This window comes from Delphinus delphis, chromosome X, assembly GCF_949987515.2.
Source record: "Delphinus delphis chromosome X, mDelDel1.2, whole genome shotgun sequence".
NCBI lineage: Eukaryota > Metazoa > Chordata > Mammalia > Artiodactyla > Delphinidae > Delphinus > Delphinus delphis.
This window is the reverse complement of record NC_082704.1, coordinates 33,259,155-33,275,303: the sequence shown is the minus strand read 5'-3', so window position 1 is coordinate 33,275,303 and position 16,149 is coordinate 33,259,155. Positions and strand designations below refer to the sequence as shown.

General features: G+C 41.5%; 1 protein-coding gene across 1 annotated transcript in view; it reads left to right on the top strand.

Annotated features, from left to right (window-relative positions):
* PAK3 (p21 (RAC1) activated kinase 3) overlaps positions 1 to 16,149 on the top strand; it is a 116,569-nt gene that overhangs the window by 38,577 nt on the left and 61,843 nt on the right. Inside the window, exons 6-10 of the mRNA XM_060002440.1 lie at positions 7,918 to 8,018; positions 10,758 to 10,820; positions 12,402 to 12,446; positions 13,590 to 13,743; positions 15,688 to 15,725. Of these exons, the coding sequence (XP_059858423.1) occupies positions 7,918 to 8,018; positions 10,758 to 10,820; positions 12,402 to 12,446; positions 13,590 to 13,743; positions 15,688 to 15,725 (401 nt within the window). The remainder of the gene's footprint in view (positions 1 to 7,917; positions 8,019 to 10,757; positions 10,821 to 12,401; positions 12,447 to 13,589; positions 13,744 to 15,687; positions 15,726 to 16,149) is intronic.

Here is a 16,149-nt window from a genome sequence, read left to right as displayed (position 1 = left end):
AAATATCTATTGAATCAAGTACTATGCTAGATAGATGTTGGGGTACAGAGGTGAATAAGTCCCAGTTCCTGCCTTTAAGGAACTGATGGCCTAATGAGGGACACAGACAAGTCAGTCAATGAGTAGAGATCAGCGTGGTAAGTGCAGTAGAGAAGTGAGCACTGAGATGGGGCGTCTATTGGAGACTGAGGGAAGGGAGCAGTTAGGGAAGTCTTCCTGGAGGAGGTGACCACTCAACTGAGGTGAGTCTTAATGAAGGAATAGAGCCAGCTAATAAAAGTTGGGTGGCATCCCAGAAACAAGGAGCAGCATTATGAAGGCAGTAGGCGTGACACACTATTAGTTGACGTTCTATGACTGTAACTACAGGTTGTTCAGCATAGCTAGTGCATAGAGTGCTGGTGGGAGAGGCATGGAAGACAGAGCTGTGGAAGGATTTGGGGATCAGGTTCTGGAGGGCTTATATGTGCAATGCTAAGCGCTTTGAATATGATTCTGAAGGCGATGTGGAAACATTGAAGCAGGGGAGTAATAATCAGATTTGTGTCTCACAGTATCACTCTAGCCACAGGAGAAGAATGAATGTGGGTGGGGGGTGGGCGATGAAAGAAGACAAGTCAGGCTATGGGATTCAGGTAGGTGAGAAATGACAGTGGCCTGGCCTAAGGGCCAGTGTTGTAAGAATAAAAGAGGGCAATGCAGAGGGAACATTTATGAGGAAGAACTAATAGAACTAGGCAACTTATCAGATGGTGACAAGAGAAATTAGAGGAGGGTGAGGTAGGGAACACAAGAGGAGTTGTAGTTTCTTATTTTACATGGGGAAAGGCAGTAGAGAATTCACTTTCTTTTGAAAATATTTCGAGTGAGGGGCCTATGAGGCATCCAAATAGAGGTGTTCAGTCAGGGGACAGCAGAGAGGTCAGGGCTGGGGATCCAGCTGGGGAGTCACGGAAGTAGATAGTGATCGAAACCGTACAAGTAGATGAGGTGACCAAAGGGAGAGGTGTGTTGATGAGAAGAGATGAGGACCTAGGACAGCTCCTGGGGAATACTATTTAAATTGTCTACAAGAGACCCAGAAATGTAGGAATAGACTCCAGGAAAGAACTGTGTGAGAGATGGTGGGGAGAAGTTAGTTTCATGAAGTGCACGGTCAGCAATGTCAGTTTTGACTGAGAGGTCAATGGTTGTAAGGACTGGAAAATGGCCGTCTTCAGGGAGGAGATCAATTTGGGACCTCAGAGACTCATTGCCGTGGTTTGAAGAGTGAGGGTTAAGGGAGTCTAGATTGCCTTTTCAAGAAGTTTAAGCTAGAGAAGGAAAATTCGAGAGACTATAACAACTAATGAAAGCTGTGTGATGGCAGGAGGTTTCAATTTTTAAGGACTAAAGAAATCTCAGCATGTTTTTTTAAAGCCAAATAGAAAGTGTTAGTAGAGAGGGAGAGATTGAAGATATAAGAAGAAATAGGAGGTAATTGATAGAGTGAGACCCCTGGAGAAGTGAGAGGGACAGGGATCTAGAGCACCAGTGAGGGCATAAACCTCAGGTAGGAGAGGACACTGTTTCCGGTAAGATGTGAAGGGAGATGTTACTGATGGAGATAAATTCATAGGAGCGGGACAGGAAGTGAAGTCAAAGGAGTTCCAAACTGATGGCCTCCGTTTTTCTCAGTGAAGTAGAAGGAATTTCTTACGCTGAAAGTAAGGGAGGAGAGGATGAAGCAGAAGTTTGAGCGAAGTTGTGAAATTCTAGAATATTCGCTAAGAGCAGTGGGAAAGGAAGTTGGCCAGGGTCAAGAAGGGTACTGCTCAGTGCCATTGATGACCCAATTCTGTCCGTGACCTTTATAGTAAGCACCAATCTGCATGGCTGTGTGATTCTTTTTCCCCCAACAACTTTTACCAGCCTCCGTATGGAAATGGAGTTGGATTCCATCCATCACAGTTGGATTCTGTCAGGGTAAGGTTTTGTGGGAGAATTGCAAGAGGGGGTCACAGGAGCACAGTTCCCAGGGCACTGGCTTAAGAGAAGTTTAAATGATGGACCACAGAGTCTAGGCGAGGAGGAAGCTGAGAAATTGGCTAAAAATGGAAGGATCCAGGGATTGGAGGTTTTGTTGACATCAAAGAACAAGTCAAATAGGAATAAGGTCATGAAAGAGTGAGAAGGCTAGCAGGATGGGAGGCTGGGCCCAGAGAATGAGATAACAGGGTTATTTCAGAGAGTATTTCAGAGAAAGGGTCATTCTGGATAATGAAGAGGCCTGGGGTAGCTGTGGTTCTCCACTCTGTCTGCACATCATCTATGGCGCTTAAAAAAATCATTTGCCCAGGTCTCATCCTCAGAAATCCTGATATAGTAGGTTCTGAGTGGGCCCAAGGTGTTGGGATTTTTATGAAACTCTACGGGTTATTCTGATGAGCAGCCCTGGTTGAGAACCACTGGTTTAATGGTGACCATGGGAGTGGATTGAAGAAGTGGAAAGGAGATGAAGTTCATTAGAGCTGAGGGAGGTCAAGGAGTTCAAAGGAGAGGGTGTGTATGAAAGAGGTGTCCATTTGTATATTACGTTTCACAGAGAGATGGCAGCACTGAGTGTTGGGAAGAATACTGCGAGCCAAAGTCCTCAGTGGATACGACGACTTGGCCAGGAGAACTAAATGGCAGTAACCTCAAAGGAGGGGGCTTTGTAGGAAAGTGCAGAAGTACTGATCTCAAACAAACAATATGGAATAAAAATGAGGAAACTCTGCCCTTCTCCATTCCCCTGGACCTAAAGACTTGGAATGGGGAAGAACCGTCATCGTCCATCAGGATTATCTGAGGAAGTGATACCTTCGTTGGATAGTAGGGTTTAAAATTATTTTTCTCAACCCCAGCTGCTTAATGGAAATACCGGAGGGCATTTAAAAATTAAAGGTGCTGAGGTCTACCCCAGGCTAAATCTGAATCTCTGGGGGCAGGGCTCTGAAATCTCTCTCTCTCTCGCTTACTTTTTTGAAGTTTCCCACATGAGGGTGATGCACAGTGAAGTCTGAGAACCTAAGGCAAGAAGTCAACAGTGCATTTAATGAAGAGGTTGAAGTGAAGGTGTAGGGGGATTTTAATGGAGTAAGCCCTAGTCACTAGAGAAATGCAGAACATTGGGGTCGGGGTGTACAGGAGGCGACAGATGACTTCTCTTTCTTTAAAATGTAGTGGGGGGGCTTCCCTGGTGGCGCAGTGGTTGAGAGTCCGCCTGCCGATGCAGGGGACACGGGTTCGTGCCCCGGTCCGGAAGGATCCCACATGCCGCGGAGCGGCTGGGCCCGTGAGCCATGGCCACTGAGCCTGCGCGTCCGGAGCCTGTGCTCCGCAACGGGAGAGGCCACAACAGTGAGAGGCCCGCGTACCGCAAAACAAAAACAAAAAAAATGTAGTGGGATGGAGAAAGATGTCAGGATGAGAGATTCTGGAGAGATTGGCTGGCCCCTGGAGTTACAGCCAGAACCATGAGCAGGTAGAGGGTCCCAGTGCCAAACACCATTTGTAATCTGTGATCTAGTCAGCGATTTGTGGCCTTCGTTCTAGGTTCCAATAGAATATGGTTGATACACTTAGAAAGTGGTACTCGTTTGTTCTTCTGCTCTCTGCAAATATCAACCCAGAGGTGATCAGGCCGCGTCTTATGAGCCCAAGATTCAGGTTAGGATGAGTCTTAATATAAACAACCACTGCTCACAGAATTTTCTGGGGGAGATACAGACATTTTAGTATTCCTTAAAAAAAAAAGAAAAAAGTTCTCAGCTAGTCTCCATTCAGTCAATAACCATTTACTGAAGACTAACGGCTCAAACCTATTGAGGTTTTCTTTTAATGTTACTGAGTAATAGTGTAGCTATTAAGAGCTTAGGTTCTGTAGACACAATTGAGACCTAGGTTCAAATCCTGGCTCTGACACCTGCCAGCTGTGTAATCTTGGATATGTGGTTTAACTTCACTGAGTCTTACTTTCCTCATCTGTAAAACAATAATAATACAATAATAATGCCTGCCTTATAAGATTGTGGTGGAGATTAAATGAGATAACCCTAGAAGCACTTTGCACATGGTGAATATTCCATAGATGATAGTGATTACATGTGCAGACATAAGCCAGGTGCTAGGGAATGTGAGAACGAATAAGATACAGTCTCTGCTGTCAAATATCTCAGATTTTAGCTAGAGAGATAGGTATGTAAAGAAGAAATGACAATTCAGTGTTAATAAGGGCCAAACTCAGAGTACACACTGGGTAGCTCTCCGGGAGCACGAAGAGAAGGGCATTCAACTTTGTCTGCAGAGGGAAGACAGGAAAAGACTTGCCAAAGGAGAGGAAACACAAAAGTGAGTCTTCAAGAAAAAGGACTGGGGCTTCCCTGGTGGCGCAGTGGTTGAGAGTCCGCCTACGGATGCAGAGGACACGGGTTCATGCCCCGGTCCGGGAAGATCCCACATGCCGCGGAGCGGCTGGGCCCGTGAGCCATGGCCGCTGAGCCTGCGCGTCCGGAGCCTGTGCTCCGCAACGGGAGTGGCCACAACAGTGAGAGGCCCGCGTACCGCAAAAAAAAAAAGGACTAATGGGCACAGATGTGGGGCGTTGAGAAGTAAGACTTCCCAGGCCTCCGTGTAGCATGCGTAAAAGCTTGGCAGTTGAGGGAGCATGAAATGGGTATGGAACAGCGGGGGTCATAGCAAGAATAGACAGTAGAGAGGTACGCTGGGGGCGGATTAAGCAGGCCCTTGGCTAGCACGCTAAGGAGCATCAACTCTGAACTTCTGGGTAATGGGGAGCCATTGAAGGATCTTACAGGGAGGAATGCGGGCAGATATATATATTTCAAAAGATTACTCCGGCCACAGAGTAATGAATTGCAGGGGGCAAAATTGGAGGTAGTAAGACCAGGTGAAAAATGCCGGTGCCTTGGACTAAGATGATGCTTTGTGGAGATGAAAGGAAGAAGATGCATCCAAAGTGAGTTTGGGAAATAGAACGCGATGACTGATTAAGGTAGAATTAAAGTAGGAGTCAAAGAAGCTCCCAAATTTATGATTTGGGCAGTTGGGCCAGGGCTGAAATAACCAAAAGCCAGAGTAAGGCATGTGCCTAAGGCCCAGCACGTCGGGGCACCCAAAATGTGAAACCATTTTGATTTGGGATCTAGAGTCGTTTTTTAAAAGACTTAAGTTAATCATCATAGGAACATCAGAACTGTTGGGGCTTCCTTCCCTTTTTATGCTGTAGTATTGCTTTTATTTGAGAGAGGAGGTCGTAATCTTTTCATTGCTTAGAGCCTCCCAAAGAGGAGGAGTCCAAGGCCTTAATCCTTCTCTGATCTGGGTGGTGAGTGCTTTATCATTTCACAGAGAACATGGACACTGAAGGAGGAGCGAGTTTGAGCTTCCTGCCTCTGTTACGCTTTGTCCGGCGTGAAGAGAATGGCATAATTAGGCCGGTAAGGGACTGGCAACCAGATGGCCTTAGGGAGACCCCATTAGGCTGATTCACATAGCTCAGCTGAAGTGGAGTGTTTACATCTAAGTCAACAGGCTTCAATTGTGCAGCCATTGCTAATGGAGAAGTAGGGAGAGCCTGTTTGCTGGCAAGAGAGGTCATGGATGCAAGTTGATACAATGATTAGAGATGGAGACTAAGCTAGGGGTTCTTAACCTAGAGCCCAGGGGAATTTTGAACCTCTGAAGTTATATGCAAAATTGTGTATATGTGTGTATAGTGCAATTTTATAAACAGAAGTACCACAGCTTTCTTCAGATTTTTCAGAGTGATCTTTGACACCAAAAAGGCCACCAACCACCAGAGTACATTTACTATGAAGTGAATAAAGCTGCTTATTCAGAGTTTCTCACTTGCCTGGGACTCTTCCGAGGCTCTAGAAGAAGCCCTAGCAATTTTGTATTGTTTTTACCTAAAGGGAGCGTTCCTCTCAAATTACATAAAATCTTTGGTCCCACAAAATCTGTGTCTACCCCTGCCAACCGCAGATTAGGGAATTACCCAACATGAGTTAGTATCTGGGAGTGAATGCCATCCAAGAGAAATGAATGCCAAAGACTGCACCAGGAAAGGCAGAAGAAAGGATGCCCATCAAATGAAGAATGGTCACTGAGGGAGGAGGAGAATCAGACCACATTGTCAAGGAAGTATAAAGAGAGGCGGTTAGCCATGTCCAACATGGATGGGAGATCAGGAAAGAGGAAAATAAGAAAACGATTACAGAAGTGGCTGGGACGTCTTCAGTGAAGTGGCAAGAACAGAAAGCTGATTGTTCTGTTTGCCTTTCTGGATAAGTAAAAGTGGTAGGTGAACAAGTATAAAAGGTAGCTACAGTCCAGAAACATGCAGGGGAAGTAGAAGTACCTACCCAAAACTCTAATGTTCAGTTAAAATGATAGGCAATAAAGTAGGCTCACTGTAAATGTGGAATCCATGCTGAACTGAAGTTAGGTGGCACATATATACCTTTCAAGATGAGTCCTAAATGTGTCCCATGGCCAGGCAAAGACTTTGAGTGACCCTTGCCCCCCCCCAACCCCAACCTTTCTTTCTTAATCCTGTATCTTAATCCTCTTACTACTTGAATTTCCATATTTCTGTCCCATATCTCTGTCCTCTGGCTGGCGGATATGGAACAGTGAGAGAGAGTAGAAAGTGAAAAGAAGCCATACGAATGACATTTGAACATGAAATGTTTTGAATTTAAAATTTGTCCTGCGTAACCCCCCAAACCAGTGAGTGATCCATTACGGTTAGTTAAATGTTGTCTGAAATTGAGGCCAAGGAAACATCTCTTTGAACCAGAATGTTCTAAATTTGCCACCCTGGCAACTCTAAAGTTGATTGGTTTCAATGGGGCAAAACTGGTTTATGCTGACTTACGCAGTATTAGGGTGAGTATTATTTTTTTGACTATGAAATGCAGCCATATCAGAGATACATGCTCAAAGTTGCTGCTCTATTATGGAAGCTAGGAAATGCCATTTTACAATGCTTCCATAATAACTTCCTCCTGTGATCTCTTTTGAGATAGACTAATTTCATTACAGTTCCCAACTTAATTTCTTCAGTGATTATACCTTTAAAGGCTTTTGATTTATTAACTATTGATGTATTTCTTCATAATTGTGTCACTATGAATAATCTGTTACTTGAGAACAATGATTCCGAATGGCTACTATGACAACATTTATAGGGACATGGAAAAATAGCTACGAACTAAAATGACGAAACCAAGGAATTGGTTTGAGGTTTCTAAGAACTCAATAAAATTAATTCAGTAAAAAGCAACAATTTGTGTTTTGTTTTTTACTAGCAGAGTTATTGCTTTGCAGTAGTATTCTCATTGAAAGAAGACCAAGAGCCTATTAAACTACTCTTCATAATGTAAACGTGTAAATTAAAGTTCTAGTTACTTGATATTTAGCTATGGTTTAAAATAGAAACAATTCACAACACTTTATAGATAGCTTAAGCACTTTTCTATTCTTTCTTTCTAATAGTAAGGCTTAGCTTGACTTGAGTCTAATGAATTTCTTCTATAGTATGTGGAATTTGATCCAACAAGACCAGTTAAACACAATATACCTAGATACCTGCCGATTACATCATCAGACTGGTAAAGGACATAAATCAGTTTGACTGCAAGTTTTGTTTGAATTGGATTTGGAAATTTGGAAATTATTTGGACATAGCATTTTGTCAAACTCTTAGCCATTTATTTAAATAAAATTATAAATTCTGGAGTTAATATTGTTATAATTGTGTTGGACTCAATTGTCTTTCAACTTTGTAATTATTTTGATGAACCTAATTGTACAACTTATGGATGCCAAAACTGTATCCCAAATAAATACATGTTAACATTTTGCCTTTAGCCAATAAGAAGAAAGAGAAAGAACGCCCAGAGATCTCTCTTCCTTCAGACTTTGAACATACGATTCATGTGGGGTTTGATGCAGTCACCGGGGAATTCACTGTAAGTAAGCTCCTTATTATTTTTTTTGTAAGGCATGAAAAGATTCCTTTGTGAAAATAGGTTTGAAGGAAGAATTGCCACGTCCCAAAATGTCAGACTTGATGTCTTTGGTGATTTCAAGGAAGATGGACTTTGCCTAGACAATCACAGATGGAACTAGAGAGTGGCAAGAGTATTGGCAAAATTATTTTGTCCATCTTAACAAAAACATCTGATCGCGGTTAGCCTTCAACGTGATTGAAAATGCTAATTTACCATGACACAGGAGATGTAGTCCAGATAGACTCAGCTTGAGCCTGTGCTTTAGCACTTGAAGTGAATCAGAGAACCATTGACTCAACTTGGCCAGTGAAGACAGTCTATCTGAATAATTCAGGCTTTACAATGGAACCTGGATTACCCAGATAAGTTAACCACACTAACCAAAAATCTCTGTAAAATTGACCTTTTCTTCTCTTTGATTTCAAGAACATAGCTTATTTTTAGGCTTATTTACAGGTATATTTTGTAGACATTCAAAACAACAGACCCCATGTTTCAGGAAGAAATATTGATGGTTGTATCATATGCTTTAGTGGTTATATGCTTACTTTATATTTGTATATATGTGTGTATATATATATATATATATATATATATATACACACATATATACAAATATAATATATATACATAATGCACAATAAATACCAGTAAGAGTTCTCCAGAAAGACTATAGCTATAGATCCAGTCTTTCTTTGGATATTTTTAGTGCTCAAATAGCACACGATCTCAGATCTATGATATTTTATACCTTTTTTTTTTTTTAAAGATCTGGCATCTTTCTTTTAGATGGATGAAGGAAAAGATGTGGCTAGAAACATGTCCTCAGGAAGATTAACTACTTTTTTATACTAGTAAGGACCTCAATCAAAATGTGCATTCTGAGATAATGAGTAATTTTGAATGCATTCTGGAAAAAAATTCTTTGATAGAACCATTACCGTTAATTCTTGGATTCTTAAACCAGAGAGAAATTTAGGTATTAAATAATTAAATTTCCTATTTCATAACATGATGGTTAGTGAGTAGACTGTGTCATAAGATTAAATTTTAAAAAAGAAGGAACAAATTAATTTGATTTGGAGAATCAAACCATGTTTCTGAACTGACAAATTACCTTCTTTTTTCAATTCCGGAAGTAAGCAGTGTGAGAATGAAATGGAAACTGACTAAACATCTTAGCCTTGTAAAGTGATGTGAGCTGATTGTATGTTCTCAGTAGCAAGCAGAAGAGAACGTTAAGAAGTGCTGACATTGATAAAGTTGAGATACTGGTTTAGCCAATTTCATCATTGGAGTCAGAGATATTATTCAAATGGCCTTGAGTTTGAGCCCAGCCTCTGTTCTTTGCTGTATTTGAGAATATTCTGTTAGCTACACTTAGAAAATATGACCTCACTGTCACCACTACCACCACCATCATCACCACCCAAAACAAAAAATATTTATATATATTTTTATAATCTGAACAAGTTTAGATTTTTAAAAAATCATAAACAAAGAGATGACTATTTTTCTGATGTTTGAAACAGTAAAAGCACTGAATCATTATAAGTTTTATCTTAAAAATCTTCCCTTTTTTATTTTAAGAACTGTCTTTCCTGTTTTGACCTTTTTGTTTTCCATGTGCTTTTCTTCTGTTTAATCTTTTCTTGTTTAATTGTTGTCATTCCATATTTCTCTGTTCTTTTATTCTTCCTTTTTGTTTTCTGATGTGAAAATTTTCCCCTCCACTATTCTCATGTGATACTCTGGTTCCTTTCCAATTTTTAAATTTTTTCCACTCTTTCCTACCTGCTTGACATCTTCTGATAGAATTTCTCTATCTTTAGCTTTTCCTTTGTTCTTTATGGGTTCTGAATGGAAATGAAGGAAAGTGAATCACCATCATCTTGCTGACTGGAGACCATCCATTTTCACTTTGCTGTCAGTTAGAACCCCAAGAATCAACCAGAGAGGGGTGGGGTGGGATGTGTGATGGGCAATCTTTCCAATTGTGAAAAACATTTTGATGCAACTGAACCAAACCAAACAAGAACCTTTCCCCTCCTCCCAAAAACCTAATATAAAATAAAGTGTTTGGATGCAATTGTTAGAAATCCACTGAATATATAGATGAGACGCAGGCTAAGTTTGGAAATCTGATGTACTTTATTGTTGCTGTGATAATCTTTCATAACTATTTGTCCCCATGTTGTTTTTTAAAGATACCAAATTCTGCCTTTTTTTTTACTATCTTAACCTATGATTTATATTTACTAACTTTAAAAATACCAAATGATAATAAGCTTTTAAAAGTCATTTTATTGGTAGGATTTAGAATGGGGTCTTAATCGCCCCAGTACCACTAATTGGTTGTGTGTGTGTGTGTGTGTGTGTGTTTGCGTGTGTTCACGTGGAGGGGGAGGGACATATTACTAAATTTGATCATTACAGTTGTTGAGGTTGAATTTTGAGCAATTTGTTGAACTGTCGAGTCCAGTTGTCTCACAAGGGCCTGTTATTTGGAATATTTGGACACTGGTTTGGTGTATTGCTTGGTGTTTACCCTTTGGCTAATTGGCCCATGCAACCTTGTACACTTGGTCACACACTTGGACCCTGAGGTTAAAATTAGGTTGGGAGGTGAAATTTTGGGTATGAAACTACTCTAAGTCCTTACCCTTTATATTACCATTTTTGTCCCAAATACTTCAGAACTCCCCCTTCCAGACCTCTAGACCTGTGACGGTCGCTTCAAGTCAATCAGAGGGAAAAATGGTATGAGTGATAGACATTATCATTTCTTATGATAAGATAAATGCTTGGCCTGTTGTATCATGCTGCCATTCTCCTGGGCTACACTGGACAATCCCCAGCTTGACGTACATCTAGCTGTTATTACATACATGGTCAGGCTTCTGATGCTCACACTTCCAGGTCTCCATTAGCTATCTGACTTTTGGGGTTTGTACCTCAATTTGGAGTAATGAGTTATGGCTTTCTGATTACATGCCTTCATGGCATACATTCAAATTGAAGGGTCAGGTTTCATTGATGAACCGGTTTATCTCAACTTAAAAAAAGAAAACAATTATGTCAGCAGTGTAGTCACGTGGTAAGTATAGTTGTCTGGAGGATCTTTTGCAATTGACAGCAGTTTTTCCTGCTGTCTAGTGATCACAAGACTATTATCACAAAAGTTTAGAAGTGCCATGAGTATGTATAATAACTGCAAATATTCTAATGATTACGGTAACGATCATGCCAGTGATGTCTGCTCTGTGGTTATGTGCAATGCCTACCTGGTTTTGTAACACTTAATAACTCCTTTGGCCATTACAGTATTAACCAAACGCTATTAATTGCACTTAGAATCAGAACTGGGATCATGCATGGGCTCCTGAGTTCAAATTTTTGGCTTAAGGCTTTAGCAGCAAATTGCGTGATGAATGCATGTAAAAGCGTCCTTTCACTGTGCTTGGAGTAACCCCAAATGCCAGGAATCAAAGACCTGTAACCCAAATCAAATCAATTGGGTAAAAGCATGTTTCTGTAGCATTGGAAATATCATCTTTATTTAGACAAAGCTGTTACCTTATATCTGATCTTATTTTGTGGGAAGTGGGACTTTAGAACTGCGGCATTAAAATGGAGATTATTCAGAATATGGTTTGAAACGAAATGGTTTCCCTTTCCCTGGCCTAAATGTCTAAGAAATTCAAACATAGAGTCTGGCTGTGTGGGAAATCCTTAATCTAGTTTTCTCTAAGCCAGCCACGACTTCAGCTCCAAAATACAGAAGAATCACCTTAATGAGAACAGGTTAAATTTAGCATCACCATATACCTCTTCTTTGAATTTTAGCCATACAGACACTTCCAATGTGAAATTGAAAATGGTTCACCAGAATTGGGAACTGAAATTTGTAAGTTCATCACATGGCCATGGGCTACCTGTGATCACCCAGTCGTAAAAACAACTTACAAATTGTCGTTGAAGCTTTTCATGATGCCATCCTTCTTCCCTCCAAATTCATGTTTCTGCCTTTTAGTAATTTCTCCAGTCATTTAACGGTAATCCTTATTATTGCATATTTATGGAGGAAGCATCTGGCCAAAAGTGGAACTATGCATCCAAACTTTGGAACATCGTTGTTTTCTCTGTTTTCTTAAATCTGTTGTCCTGTAGCCTGTCCTGCCCCTGATTTAGTTAATACCTCCCTATTTTCATAACCGCCCCACTTTAGAAGGGATTAACCCCTCCCCATTCAGACCCATTGGTTTCATCTCCTCCCACCTTCTAAGTTGTCCCACATTCTGTTTTAACTTTCTTTTCTTTCTTTATTTACGTCCATTACAGCCAGATCTCTATGGCTCACAGATGTGCCCAGGGAAGCTCCCAGAGGTGCGTCACAGGCCCAAAAGAAGCTTGCATCAAAGTGCTTCTTTGAGATGTCATAGCACTGCAGCAGCAGGTTCATGTGTGTGCAGTAGAGTTGTTGCTTGGCTTATCTCACTTTTTTGTTGTCATTCCCAAACTCTGGAGGCCCACGTCACACATTGTTTTGCCGAGACTTCATAGGACAAAGCCACGTAAATTGTGTCTAGATGCACTTCAGGAAGAGTGTGTCTGTTTCTCGCTCCAAGTTCTCTTGGAGGCTGGTTAATTATGAAATGGGGACATCTGTAGGCCGAACGTGTAGGAAAGAGTGCTCAACGCTCAATACAAAGCTAACCTCTCTGTGCAATTTTTGCAATTCTCCTTGGTTAGATTGCCAAACACTCCCTCCTCTCTGCTCTAAACGCTTCAGATTATTGCAAATTTTCAGAAGGCTTTGGCATGGTTGCCACTGTCCCCAGGTTCGATGTGGCCAATGAACGAAGTGGGGAGGAGGGGATGGGGGGAGGAGAGGAGAAAGCTGCAGGGAAAATGTTACTATTTAGCACCCCTGTGGTTATTGCTCGTCCATGATTCTATTTTTGTTCTCCTCTCAATCCCCCTTTATATTAAAGCTCTAGACCCCCCAAAAAATTACATTTGATAACCACAGAGGATGAACTGACCAAGGGTGAGGCTTTACTTTTATTCTAAAAGATATTCTGATTGCAACATGCCCCAGAAACAGCTTCTGTTATTCCAGGCATATAAAATCTATTGATCTGCACTATACTATGCTGTGCACAAATTTAGAGAAGTCTTGCTATGTCTGCCCTGAGTCGCCAGAAAAAATAAGCTAAGCCGTAAACATCATTTCATGGATGAGCAGAGTTAATATGGAGGTGATTTTCATGCGCTTTTTTTTTCTATCACAGTCATACTCCCACCCACCCTTTTTAAGTTGGATCTTAGTTTTACCTATGTGTTTTAATTAGAGAAGAGAATGATTGCATTATTAAGTTACTAACTTTAAATCTAGAGTGTAACTTCAGTTTCCCAAGTGTAATCCTACAGGTAGCATGGGCTTCTTGGTGAAGAACTTTACTGGAACATGAAAATGCAGCTGCCGAATGTTCTGAGCTTCCATTCTTTCCCTTTGGTTGTCCACAGGGAATTCCTGAGCAATGGGCACGATTACTCCAAACCTCCAACATAACAAAGCTGGAACAGAAGAAGAACCCCCAAGCCGTTCTAGACGTTCTCAAATTCTATGATTCCAAAGAAACAGTCAACAACCAGAAGTACATGAGCTTTACGTCCGGAGGTAAGAGTAAATCTAGGATATCAAAAAGTGAAGAAGTGGGACTTCCCTGGCGGTCCAGTGGTTAGGACTCTGCGCTTCCATGGCAGGGGGCCCGGGTTTGATCCCTGGTCGGGAACCAAGATCCCAAAAGCTGTGCGGCCCCCCAAAAAAAGGGAAGAAGTAATTCCAATCTCAGAACCTCAGGATTAGAACGGAATGCCTGGAGGGTATTCGAAGCCAGTTCAAGTTCCTTTTCTGAATGACTTCAACATAAATCAATCAAAAGATGAGTTGCAAGTTGAAGTTGATGTTAGGAGATTTCCAGTACTTGGGTGATTTTATAACTCAAATAAGGAAATTGTTCAGTGAAGCAGTAGTTGTCAGTTTGAATCAGCAATCACGATTGTTGTTTTGTCTCTTCACTGGCATGAAGACACTGAGTCACTTAGGATCGGGCCTTGTCATGCGTTTAGGAAGTCAGAGGTGTCTGGATCAAACCCTGGTCTCTTGAAATTTATTTTATCCCTTAGATTCACTGAATTGCATGCACCATGGTGACACAGCACAAATTTTGTGGTTGCTGGGTTATTTTGATCTGACCGCAAAATCAGACTTAAAAAAAGAAATCATGTCTTGGTATTTATAAGAGATTGACATGGCCACATTCCTGCCATATCTCGACTTCATTTGCTAGCCTGTAGACCCAGCTTTTGTTTGAAGGTTTGATGTCCAAATTTGCACTGTAAGCAACTGAAAAAATATACCAAGCAATTATTTTGCATTGTGAAAATGATGATCTGGGTTTTGTCTCTAAAACAATTTATTATTTTACATCTAAAGAAAGAAGAGGGGGCTTCCCTGGTGGCGCAGTGGTTGAGAGTCCGCCTGCCGATGCAAGGGGACACGGGTTCGTGCCCCGGTCCTGGAAGATCCCACATGCCGCGGAGCGGCGGGGCCCGTGAGCCATGGCCGCTGAGCCTGCGCGTCTGGAGCCTGTGCTCCACAACGGGAGAGGCCACAACAGTGAGAGGCCCGCGTACCGGGAAAAAAAAAAAAAAAAAAAAGAAAGAAAGAAGAGAATAGTATCATTAGTGCTCCAGCTATAAAGAGCCCCTACCTCTTGGCATTGGTTTTAGTACAGGGCACATTTTCAGAATTTGTTCTTTATTCCACGTTGCCACTGCTTTTTTTTTTTTTTTCTCGGTACGCGGGCCTCTCACTGTCGTGGCCTCTCCCGTTGCGGAGCACAGGCTCCGGACGCGCAGGCTCAGCGGCCATGGCTCACGGGCCCAGCCGCTCCGTGGCATGTGGGATCTTCCCGGACCGGGGCACGAACCCGTGTCCCCTGCATCGGCAGGCGGACTCTCAACCACTGTGCCACCAGGGAAGCCCTGCCACTGCTTTTTAACCCTTTTGTTTTTATGTGTCAAATTCTCTCAGTTTATAAAGATGAAATCCTGAAAAAACTATGTTAGAACTCGACAGTATCTGAGTTATTGCTCTATTCTGAAACTCACCATATGTTTTCTTTATGCTCTCGTGTTGAGGCTAACTAATAGCCTAGGAGGGGAAGGGGAAGAAGGGAAGGGGAAAGGAAGGAAGGGTGGAAAGGAGGAAGGGAAATGAGGGAGGGAGGAGGAGAGGGAAGGAGGAAGTCGAGGAGAAATTCTGGATATAGACGTGTAAAATCATACCAGTCAGGAGTAGGTTATCTCAACACTCCTCAGTATAGATGACGTTCACTGGAGGCCTTCATTAAGATCTATAAGATGGGGTGGCGAGAATATGGTGATGATGTAAGGGTGTGAGCTATTTTAAGAAAAACTAGTCATTTGTCGTAGTATCTATTTAATACTGAATCAGAAAATTTCCTTCTGGTCGAACACATGCAGTTTTTTTAAGCATGGTCTCTAAATGAGGCAGTCTTTATGAAACAAAGGTAATATCTTTATCTTCACTTTTCAGATAAAAGCGCACATGGATATATAGCAGCCCATCCTTCGGTAAGTGAAAAATTGAAAACAGTTTTGTATGATCCGTGTTTCCAGTGGTCCAACAGAATACAATTGTGCAGATCCTGTTTTTAGATACACATAGAATCCTTTAAAAATATTTCAAAGGTGTAATTTAGATACATAAAATTCACCCGTTTTTAAGTGTACAGTTTGATGAGTTTTAGTAAATTTATACACCTGTGCTACCATCACCACAATCTAGTTTTAGAACACTTTCATCACCCCAGTAAGATCTCCCAGGTCTGCCTAGAGTTAACCCCCATCCACCGCACCCTAGCCCTAGGCTATCACTAATCTGCTTTTATAGATATGTCTTTCTGGACATTTCAAATGTAAATGAAATAATACAGTATATGTCCTTTGGGGATTGGCTTTTCTCTCAGCATAATGCTCTTAGGATTCATCCAAGTTG